The sequence below is a fragment of the Dendrobium catenatum genome, unplaced genomic scaffold (genome assembly GCF_001605985.2).
Source record: "Dendrobium catenatum unplaced genomic scaffold, ASM160598v2 fragScaff_scaffold_1644, whole genome shotgun sequence".
Lineage (NCBI taxonomy): Eukaryota > Viridiplantae > Streptophyta > Magnoliopsida > Asparagales > Orchidaceae > Dendrobium > Dendrobium catenatum.
In genome coordinates, this window is record NW_021320106.1 from 482,383 (window position 1) to 494,494 (window position 12,112).

Below are 12,112 nucleotides of genomic sequence, written 5' to 3' on the forward strand. Positions count from 1 at the left end.
TATATATATATATATATATATATATATATGTGTGTGTGTGTGTGTGTGTGAAGATGCATATATTAATTTACAATACATGCAAGAAAAAAAGAAGGTGAATTTAAATGTGTATATGTTTGAAAATGTATATGTTATTTAACATATATTTAAAGAACAATGAAGTAAATGAAATAATTTATAATATGTAAATGAAATCATAAATAAAAAGGGAAAAGATACATGCATGCATATATATATATATATGTGTGTGTGTGTGTGTGTGTGAAGATGCATATATTAATTTACAATACATGCAAGAAAAAAAGAAGGTGAATTTAAATGTGTATATGTTTGAAAATGTATATGTTATTTAACATATATTTAAAGAACAATGAAGTAAATGAAATAATTTATAATATGTAAATGAAATCATAAATAAAAAGGGAAAAGATACATGCATGCAAATTACTCCCGTATGGTACTGACTGAGAAAGCAACGTACCCTTGCACGTTAAATAGAAATGGAAATGATTGTACCTACATTGGTACAAATTTTAGATGGTACTCCTAAACTAAATGAGAAAGGAAAATGAAATGAAAATGAAAAATAGTTGTACCTTTGTTGATACAAATTTTAAACGGTGCTCCTATACAAAATGAGAAAGGGAAAAGGAAAAAATGAAAAATGGATGAATATTAATTGAAAAAGGAATATATTATTTGATAGATATATAATAAAGATTTATATCATATCAATTGATATATTTATATACGTGTTAATTGGAAAGAAAGACAAAAATGCATATGATTCATTATTTTTGTATGTATAATTGTTATGTTAAAAGTGTAATTATTCACTGAGTTTATCATGTAAACTCAAACTGTTAAACTAAATTTTTCATATAAGTCTTTTGATAAGAAATGGTTGAAAGATAAGAGGACTATGTCAACAGAAGACGGCGATCTAACGAGAGCAGGTATAAAATGGTTTTAGTGATGTTTCAAATGTATCATTTGTTAGTGGCTCTTTAGTATTTTTGGAATGTTAGACTTTCCTGTTATGTGAAATTGTAGAAAGTGTAGTAATTGTCTGACTATCCATTTCCATCTCGTTAACTCAAGTCTCTGGGCCGGATCGTGCAAAAATAGTATCAGAGCCCCAAATCGGATATAACTCGTACTGAAAAAGCTATTAGATTGATTATTAAAGTTAAGGAATGTGATTTCATAATAAATTATGAATTTATAAGATATTTTATTCGTATTTCATGACTCGGAATAATCTTGAAGAGATATGGAAAGGTCAATACCTAATATTATTGTTAATTCTGATACCCTGACACAAATAATGATGGAAATAACTCAGTTGATTCAGGACTCAATAAATCAACTATCAGGAAGTGCTAATAACAGTAGCATGACTATGGATAAATATTTAAAATTATTTCAAGATATGATACCACCGTTATTTAAAGAGATGGAGGGACCAATTGAGGCAGAGAACTGATTATTACGGATTGAGAAGATTTTATAGGGGATGTTCTGTTTAGAGGAGAAGAAAGTTTCTTTGGCAACCTTTATACTTGATGGTGAAGCTGAAAGATGATAGAAGGGTCAACATCATGATAAAATTTGAAGGGGTACCTAGTATTTAGATCAAGTGGGATAACTTTACTCAAGTGTTCATAGACTAGTTTGTGCCTTTTCTGTGAGGAGTCAAATGATAAGTAGATAAGGTCCATGGAAACTCAGAATGATAGAACTGGGATCTCAATCAAATTTATCAATAATTGCAACCAAGCAAATAGCATTATATTCTCTCCTCTAATCTAAATTGCTACTACTACGAGCAAAGCATCATAAAGCCTATAGACTAACTTTGATCAAAAGTTCTCTCACGATCTAGAGGATTAACTAACCATATAGGCTTACATCTATTGGAAATCTTGAATAAAATTATAAAGTTCTCGTTACGAAGTAAAATCTTGGTAATGTTTTATATATGATTCAATCTGTCTTCTGAAAAAAAAAAACCAAAGAGGAATCACTCGAATATATAAATAAAGATGGGTGAAGACTTTCACAGCCTAAAAGAAACCAGTTGGTTAAATGCAAGAAAAATCATAAGATAATACGCAAGGAACTATATTGTAAGCATAAAAACAAGTTCAGATAGGAATGATACTCTTGTTTATTTAGGCTTATATTTAGATATGATTGCATGCAAAATCTCATCATCGCAAAGCTGAGAAGTAGAAGCTTTAAAAGAAAGGTTTGTCTTTTTTTTATGTTGAATCATATAAAGAAAATAGAATGACATTCATCAAAAAAGGAGATCAATTTCAAGAAAGTATTGAAAGGACAGTAAGAAAGGTAACAAGCTCCACGAAAGATATAGCCATGTGCAGTGAAACTAGGAACATTCATAAGAAAAGGAGAAGAATTAAAGTAAAAAACAAAAGAGTATATGGAATGGATGATGTGAAAGAAAATTTGGGATAGTAGATGAACTTTAAGCATGTTGAGGGAGAAGAAAGAAACATAAAAGAAGGAAAGCAAAGGGACAAACATATAAGAACATCCACATGAAAGTTGAAAAAAAGTTTTTGATAGCAGTATTTGCAGAAAGTGCTAAAATCTGAGTAAACAAAATCATTGATGAGATATAGAGATCCATAGGAATGCCATTTTCTTGATTTTGGCTCTTAATTATAGAATGAAATTATATAAGAATGGACCTCAGCATGTAGATGCGTTAACCTCAAGTCCTTTGGAGGGGAGGGCAGAAGCAATCATAAGGTTGCTTCCATTGAGACCAAAAAGTGATGGATTCAAATGATAAAAATAACAGTGAAAGTGTGGGATTACATATATCAACCCATCCCAAAGCCCACTTTGTGGGAGCCTCACACAGCGATATGTATGCCCCTTTTTTAAAGTAGTTCACCTTAAAGGAATGTTAAAAAAAATAAAAATTAATTAGATGAATATCTAAACAGAGTAAAACATATCCACATATGAACCATAAGCAAAAGGTTTCCAGAAGCAAGGAACCTGAAAACTATATCTGCTGTTCCCGGTTGCAACGGCAACAAATTTTTTTTTAGAACATCCATAATCTTCTCCATGAGTTTAACATCATTGTGCTCCTTAGCATGTAACTGCAGGAAAATTCAGTACTTGTTTCTTTCCATGAAGGAACGGCACCCAGAGTTGCTAATTACCAGTAAACGATGAGCAGAACTGATAGTTGGAGTTAAACCGTACACATTATGCTTCCACAATGCCTTTATCCCTGGAAGCCCAAAGCAAAATCTAAATGAACTCTTAATAAACCAAAATCACAAAGCATATAACAGGCACGCATTCTGTTGGCTTGGGTTCTGGGATAAAGCTGTTACTTTTAAGACATTCTCAATTATTTAAAATATGGAAAAAGAATCATAATAAATTCAAACAAGGAAGGTTTAAACATATTAAAGCAACTATGTTGTCATGGCTAAATAAATTCATCCTAAAAATCCCACAAACATAAATCAATAAGGAAAACTCATAAATGAACAAGTAAAAAATCCATAGCAGATGAAATGCAGAATAAAACATATACTAATATGCTTACATCAGAAAATTAAAGCAAGGATAAAAATTTGAGTAGACTAAACTTCAAACAAAGATCCATGAGATATAATTGATAACATACCATATTCAAGGGCATCAGATCGAACACAAGCCTCTGTTACTTTTAAACAAAGATGGAAATTGAAATTTGCATGAATCCGTAAGTTTGATAATCTCTGCAAATAAAAGATAGCTTGTTAGTTTCAGGTTTAACTAAAACACCTATGATAGTAATCTCATCTATGCTTGCCAGCAACCAAACACGTCTGTAACTAACTCATATATCCAGCAAAATCAAACATATTTTGTTTATTTATCTAGCCTCTTTGGTGAATTGAGATGAACATACAAGAGGTGAAATAAATGTAATATAGAAAGTTTGGTATCCATCTGCCCTTCCTTACTTTACTTTCAAAATATTCACATGGGAAATGATTGTCATTGGATGTAATTTGCATAAACAATTACAATAATATCTTTAAAATTGTACTAATTTCACCGTAAGAACCACATATTCCTTTATTTCCTTGTTTCTTTCACTTTTGTACTGTCATATCCAGAAAAGAACTTAGTTTGATTCTTGAAGATTTGTGCAATAATGTACCATTCATTTCCAGTGATCCCACTGAAAGTCTGAAACAATGCACATTTGTATATTCTCTACAGAACTAATGAAATTATTATGTTTACATCCGCTAATCAAAGTATTACAAGTCATTCGACCATGCAACAGCAAATCTAAACCACAGAGAACATCAAGCATAAGAGTATGTTAATCCAAAAAAGAAAGAATTGAATAATCTCTAACGAGTAGGTGCCAGAAAGGTTGGGTGAGTTACAGAGAGAGATCAGCTAATTAAATGAACATTACTTACAAATACACGAAGTCTCTGTAATATCTGAAATAAAAGCTTTATATCCTCCTTGTTGGAACATTGTTCAATTAACGACCATAACAAAGCATTTGGTGGCATGGTTTTAGCTTCTACAGATTTTAACAGTTTTGCATAAAGCTCTTGTGCAGACTCTGCAAACAATAAAGTCAATTACATAACAACAGAAACTAGTAGAATATTTTGTTTTCACAAAAAGTAGAAAACAAATTTAAAATTTTATAGTGGAAAATCACACCCAGAGGCCAAAGTGTAATCCAGAAGTAGTTAAAAAGATTCAATTGGTAAAAATTTCATATTCAACTTGAAAATGTGTAAGCTTCCATGGGAACTTGCAAAATGTTAGAAGCACGAGCCATGAGATATTCTATTTTAGTGTCCAGGCCAAACCCATATAACAAGTATGGTGAGTCATGTAGCTTATCATCATACGACTCTTTTTTTTTTTCTTGAAAGTGCATACAACTCCTTATTTTGTTTTGTTTTTTTAAGTATGCATGCGACTACTTATGGTTGTTGCATACATGCATAAATGGATATAAGTTTAATTCAAGTCATTACTGAAAGTACATGGCAATTATTGCAAAACAATAGCTTCTTTCAAGTAGAACTGTAAAAATATGAAGGCCAAGTTTCTCTAACGTTTATAGTAAACAAGCTAGAAGCCCAAGACCAAGGATCTAACAGCAAAGAAACATGCAAAGCAATTCCATATCTCTAGAAGCAAGCCATTTTGGGCACCTCAATTGAAACTCATAACTTAAATTAAAAATCAAATTAGACTGAAAAAAGATAGAATTTCTATCTACGAATGACAAAAGAATAATAGATTTTCACCTTGTTTGAGAGAAGAAAGAAAACACAAAACTGAGAATATGCCAATATTCCTCATCGTGATGTGGTTAGTTTGTATGGTCCCAGTCTAATATCACTTTAAGCAACTATCCCAAAGGGTTCATACAGAAATAGAAAGAGATCAATACAACAAAATCAACATATTTAAAAAAGAGTAAAATGCAAATTTGTACAATAAGTTTTGGTGCATGGCAATGAGTATAAAGCTACATGCTAAATGACACTGTATTAGACTGCACTTAAGCTATTTCATACATGAAAATTCATTGTAGATCCATATTGCAGTATGCAAACTAATAAACAGCAAAAAAAGAAAGATGAAATAATAACAGCATCTTAGATAGAAGAAAAACTAAATGACTATGATGTGAAACAAACGGGAGTTACTTAGGAAATTAAAGATAGCGAATTAGCAAAGTGTTCCCACAATAAATTTATTACTTATAACAATGATTGATCCTTAGAATTCTTGGTTTTTAACTTGCTTAGTCAAAGAAGAACGAAGTCGGTTACCCAAACAATTTAAGAAAACGCAAAGATCAATTGTAAAACTACAACGATACACAAGAATCCACAATTTAATAATGAAAACTTTCACCTTTGGAGCTCATACGCTCAAATAGTCTAGGCTTTAGCGGAAGAAGAGTCTCCACATTAGAATCGAGGTCGCTCCGATGAAGAAGGAACCTTGGATCGTCGTTCTTGGATAGGTGGCCGGAGTGGTGGAGGAAGATGGTCGTCCAATGATGATCCAACATCCCCTTGACCTTTGCTCGTCGATCACGTCAACTAAGGTGTAATGGATACGGTCGATATAATTTTCAATGGTGTCGTCGAAATCAAAGCCCACGTCAAAGAACAGTGATTGAAGATGTCAACTTGATCTCGATCGTCATGCACAATCTAAAGTTCCATTCGGGTTCCCCCATACATTCTTGTCGGGCGGGAAGGAGCACAAAAGAATTTGGAAAAGTGAGGAAGAATGCGGCGGGTTGGTGGAGGAAAGGCCAAGAAGAAAAGCAAGGATTGCCAAATCTTAAATAATGTCAGATTTCTGAAGTTGAGGGGACTTGGTTGGAGAAGTCAAGTCACGTCCAAAGAGAAGTTCGCGTAGGAGAGGAAAGCTTCAGGATATTATTTCAGATTTCTGAAATTGAATTCCCGTGAGGAGAAGTGGGTGGGAGGGAGGGGGACTAATTTGAAAATCAAATTGATTTCCTAAGGAGGGGGCTAGCGGTTAGTGAGGGATTAGGAGAGTTAATGGGAGCAATTAATGTAATTAGAGAGGATTAATGGGTAAGGGTGGCCGGCCATAGAGCAAGGAGAGAGAGGCGTGGAATTTAAAAGGAGGGGCCCACGTTTGAATAATTAATTCCTAATCAAATCTGAAATTATAATTTTAGATTTGATTATCTCTTAAGTAACTCTCAAAATTGATGTATTAAGAGGGAATAGAATTTGAATTTCAAAAGGAGCATTAATCCCCTTAAATGTCTCTCCTAAATAGATGAAGACTAATTAAGAAATTGACTTAATTAGGGATTTGAAATTCAAACAGGCTTGGGTCCAAGGAGGGGAGCCGGCGGCAAGGTGGATGCTGGGCGGCGGTTAAAGGGGGGGCGGGGCTACTAGCTGGCGGCCTGGACAGTCCAGGAGGGATGGCGGCAATGAGCAAGGGAGGGGAGATTGTGGGGGAAAATTCTCGGGATCCAAAGCATGAAACTCCAATCTCCCACTAGTGGCTTCAGTCCAAATCTCCACAACAACGAATTGATCAAGAGAACTAAAAGAAAAACGAAAAACAAGAAAACCTATAACTCACAAAGAGATCTAGTTTCTCCTACGAACTCACTAAGAGATCGGGGAGGGTGAACTCACAAAGAGAACATAAGTGGCAAATTTTCATTCATCAAAACTACTATTACATAAGAAAATGACCATATATAGGCCTCAAAATGACAAAGGAAACAAAAGACTAAAATGCCCCTTGGGCTACAATAGTGACCAAATGCCCATAAGGGCAAAAACGGAAAAACATAAAATAAAAATAAACTACTACATAAAATGACTCAAAATACAACTCATGATCGTGGCGGTCGATCTCCGGCGTCTCCTGATGGTACATGTGTCGAAATTGCTGAAGATGTCCTCATCAGACTATGTCCGAAATGGCATGGGTTCATGTTCCGTTCTCGATAGTGTCATGGGATAATAAGCTTAATGATGATGGCAAATGTACGTGATTGAGTATAAAGTTGCATTCAATAGAGTAGAATTTCATTTGAGATTGCACCTAGCCAGGTTTACAGAAGAAATTCATGGACCCAAAGCAGGAGAAACTCATTGTAAAGCTAGATAATAAAAAAGAAAAAAAAATGTATCTAACAATGGAAAGATAGAACAAGGACCTGGAAGAGCAGCATCTTCTTTATTTGCTTCAGTAGAAAAATGAGCATGCAGCAAAAGAGAGGGCCCCCATTTCTGACTGATAAGCATCACACGTGCAAAGTTGGTGTTTTTTCCTACAAGAGAAAAAAGTAAAACCACAAAAAGCCAATCGGAATGAGTTATTCAGTACCAATGTTTAAATAACTTTACCCTCCTATCTTAATCATACAAGTGCAATTTAAGAGGTTGTATTGTTAAGTGAAAAAAAAAATGCAAATTATTTGCAAGAAACCTTTTTTTTATTTAAAGTTTATGATGGCAAGTTACATTACTTCATAGATCATTTCCTTCACAAATCTGTTGCACACTCTATATGGTTAAATGACCAAATTTATACTACAAGGGTTTACTTTACATGCATTCTAAATGCATCAAACGAATACACTTAGAAAAATAGTACCATCATAGAAAATTAGTTGAATATAAAAGACTTAGAGAAAGCTAAATGATCAATTCATATATTTAACTGGAGCATAAGTAACTCCATTCTTTAAAACATAAGTACCAATTACAAAGTGTTGGCAATGAGACTTATGTTGAAATAGTTTTTGAGATGAGAATGCATATCTTCTAAAAACATGATATAGAAAGAGACCAAAATATATCCTTAGGCGTTCCCACATTAGCTTACACATGTGCTTTATTCATGATCATTGGGTAACAAATCTATTTGAATTTAAATTCATAAGAGTAAAAACTAAATATTTTTTAGTTGCAGCTAGTGAGTATATTCTCCAACTGGCTATCTACCTATCGACATATGAAATTATACACTAAAGTCACAAAATAAGCTCGCATTATTCATGTTCTTCCAGGGGAATGAAACCAAGCCTTTCATATTCCATTGAAATTTTTCAGCTAGTTTAATAAAAGAATAAAGGAGATGCCAAAAGTACAATTTAAAATTATAAGGGGAAAAAAAAAAGATTTGCTTGTTAACCAAAAACCTGCATGAAAGAATTCAAAATCCAAAATCTGTTTCAAACAATAACGCAATTTACAAAACATCAGGCCCTTCCAAAATTCCTTCCTCTAAAGAAGTGCCCCTACGGTTTCCTGATCGGTTTGGAATAACTAGAAGCAGATATAGAAAACTCTTGAACATAGACAATTACGTGCATACATGTAAAAAAAACAAAAAGAATTTATAAATAAAAAAATGTAAACATACCAAAGGGAGAAGCAAAGAAGTTCCTTGGCAATGAGCTCTGGCCGTGAGAGAATGGAGCACTTCTGGGGGTTTCAACGAGATGGCTGGCTAGCTGTTGCCCCGAGCCGCTAAGCGCCTGAACTCCCCGGAGAATAGTCCAAAGACGCCGACCGCCGCCGGAAATTGACATCGCTTCTGGCCGCCTGAAGTGGCTCTCCCGAAGAAGCACTAGGTCTTAGGCGAGTCCCGGTGACTGCAAGTATTGGACCGGATGGAGGGAAGGGTTGCTCCGCCCTAACTATTCATCCAGGATTTTGTCTAGTTTTTGTACTTCATAATCCATTTTGTACTAAAATAGCTTTTCTGTGAAAATTTTGTACAAAAAAATAGTTTTAAAAATTAGTATGAGAGTTGTCTCAAATGAAATTTAAATTTTTGTACTAAGAAATTGCTTTAACAAACAGCAAAAAAATTGTCGCAAACGAAGCCTGAATGCATGAATTACGATAATCCACTTCCAGCCAAAAAATCTTTCAAGAGAATATCCAACTAGCTCCCATAAGAATCATAAGGAGTCCCATATAAAAAAGACAACAATATAAATACACACCGCCATTGAAATAAGTCATAAAAAAGTACGAGCAAGCATAATGTAGCATATATGTGATACATGTTGCATGAGAAATTAAGTGCATGAGGGAATATAAAGTTGTGTAATATTATCATGCAAATTGCCCATCATTTTTCATCTTTTAATTTTTAAGTCGAATGGCCTAATGGCTTTTATTAATCAAAGTTCTTCCATTAATAATTTTATTCTAAAAATTCAGTTGTCCCTTTCTCGTCAAATATAATAAGAAATTACACGAATAACAAGAGAAAAATTTCCCTTCTAACTTTGTAGCTAATAATATTAGAATGATTTAATACTTGATGTAAAAAGCTTCCCAAATGAAAGAACTCCCCATTGGGGATGCAAATTTTAATAAGCCATTAGGAAACCTCGCAAACAAAAAATATATATATATATAAGACACATATTTGATTAACCATAATTCCCCTTTTAAAAAGACAATCAATTGTTTTGAGGAAACTTTTCAAGGATTTTCAAGCAAGGAAACTATAGTTAATAACATAAGCTTTAAAACAAATATGCTTGTGCCTCGCAACTCTTAGAGTGTCATGAAACATTAGGCTAGCATGGGAGAGATTAATAAATATTGTTTATAAATTCAAACACACTTATCATGCATTTACATTGGAAAAGATAAATGACTTGCAGTCCAAATTTTGTAACATTAGAGCACTTGGGTTGATTAAGTTTGATAGGGGAAAAAAGAATACCTAAGTAATCCCACTAGAGAGCTTTTATGGTAAACCCAAGTGATTAGGAAAATGATCTTTGATCTTTCTTTTCATATTTCACTATTTTGGAGAAATAGATGATAAACTTGTTAAGATTGGTAATGATGCCAACATGCCTCTTGAAGTAGTTTAAAATTGATCATATTTTCAAATGATTGGAGTGAGATGCTATACTGAACACCAAAAGATCATGATTAGAAATAAAATGGGAGACTTCAGCATTTATTCTAAAGATGCAAGAGAATGCAACATTAGACCAAGAAATCCGCAAATATAGAAAATGTATCCATGACAATTATAAACTAGAAATTAGATAAATTATAACCTTGTCTCAAACCAATATTAGAATTAAAAAACAATTCAATTAACTATTAATAATGACAAAGATCTTGACATTGTGAATATAGAATTGAAACCACTTGCAAATATTTCGGGGAAACCAAATAAAAGGAGCTTGTTATAAAAGGAATAACATGCTCACATTATCAAAAGCTTTTTTGAGATCAATTGCAGCACATCAACTTTGAGAACCTCCTTAACTAAGATAATAATTTTAGCAATATACCTCCCATAAAAGAAGGTAAGTAATGCATGATGGATGAGTTTAGGAAGCATGCTTTTAATATGTTGTCAAGTAATTTGGTGATTACTTTATAAGTAGTATTGTAGAGAGATATTGGTTTATAATTCGCCGCACTTTTATATTGAGGTGCTTTAAGGATTAAGGTATTTGTTTGATAGCATCCATGAAAGCAGATTTGATGACAGTCCAATCATCTTCAAAATATATATATAAGAATATATCCTCTTTTATTTCAACATAAGTGAAATTAGTCATTACGTGATGCTAATCTTATATAAAGATAACGGGACCTAATAGTATGGATTAATTGAGTTTACTAGAGTTATGGTCATCGTTAAAAGAGAGAAGTAGCTAATAACTTCATCAGAAATTCCCAATTGAGACTTAATGAAACCCTAATTAATTTGAATTTCCATGATATACTTTTTATTGCGCATTCTTAAAATTTTTAGTGAAGATATTTGAGGTCAGCATCCCCCATTAGCAAGCCAATAGCACTTAGTCCATTACATAATCTAGCTATTTTTCACATTTCAAAGCCTCAATAAGATTCTGCTATACATGGAGAGCCATATGAAGAATGTTCCCATCTAAAGGATTAGATTCCATGTTATAAAAAATGGATTCATATTTTAATTCAGATTCCTATCTTTATTTGAACCAATTTTGCTGCGAACATAGGAAGATGAACTGCAGATTGCATATTTAAGGACCAGCTTCACATTGCTAAGTTTGTTGGGGAGAGCAAACATTGGATCCCTAATAACAGTGATGTCCTTATTACCCAGCACAATCTCAAAGCAGTTGTGACATAAGGACCAATAATTTTTATATATGAATATTCTCTTGATGGAGGTAGGAGAGTTGATATGGAGAATAATTTGAAAATGATATAAGATGCTAAGGCTAAGGATTTTGTAGTACGATAGAGGGAAGGAGTTTAACTATAGAGCATTTTATTAGGGTTGTCAAAATGAGTTTTCAGGTCGGGTGCGAGTCCAACCCGAGATTGACCCTATTTCAACTCACTTGACCCAAACCCAAACTGTTTAGGAAAATGGGTCATAAACTTAGACTCAAACCAGACCCAACTTGCCCTGACAACCCATTTAGGGGCTATTTGATTTGAAATAAGTATAAAGTAAAGTGAACGCTTGGGTTTTGAAAAGTTTGGTGTCTAGTTGGCTTAAAAATAAATCTATGGTAAAGTAAAGTAAACGC

General features: G+C 33.3%; 1 protein-coding gene across 1 annotated transcript in view; it reads right to left on the reverse strand.

Moving 5' to 3' along the window:
• The window catches only part of LOC110109486, a 25,699-nt gene extending 16,431 nt beyond the window's left edge, over positions 1-9,268 (reverse strand). The window contains exons 1-6 of the mRNA XM_020840573.2: positions 8,965-9,268; positions 7,754-7,867; positions 4,473-4,624; positions 3,680-3,773; positions 3,204-3,274; positions 3,034-3,140 (exon numbers count right to left, since the gene is read on the reverse strand). Coding sequence (XP_020696232.1) covers positions 3,034-3,140; positions 3,204-3,274; positions 3,680-3,773; positions 4,473-4,624; positions 7,754-7,867; positions 8,965-9,133 — 707 coding nt within the window. The 5' untranslated portion in view covers positions 9,134-9,268. The remainder of the gene's footprint in view (positions 1-3,033; positions 3,141-3,203; positions 3,275-3,679; positions 3,774-4,472; positions 4,625-7,753; positions 7,868-8,964) is intronic.
• Positions 9,269-12,112: the final 2,844 nt, after the last annotated feature.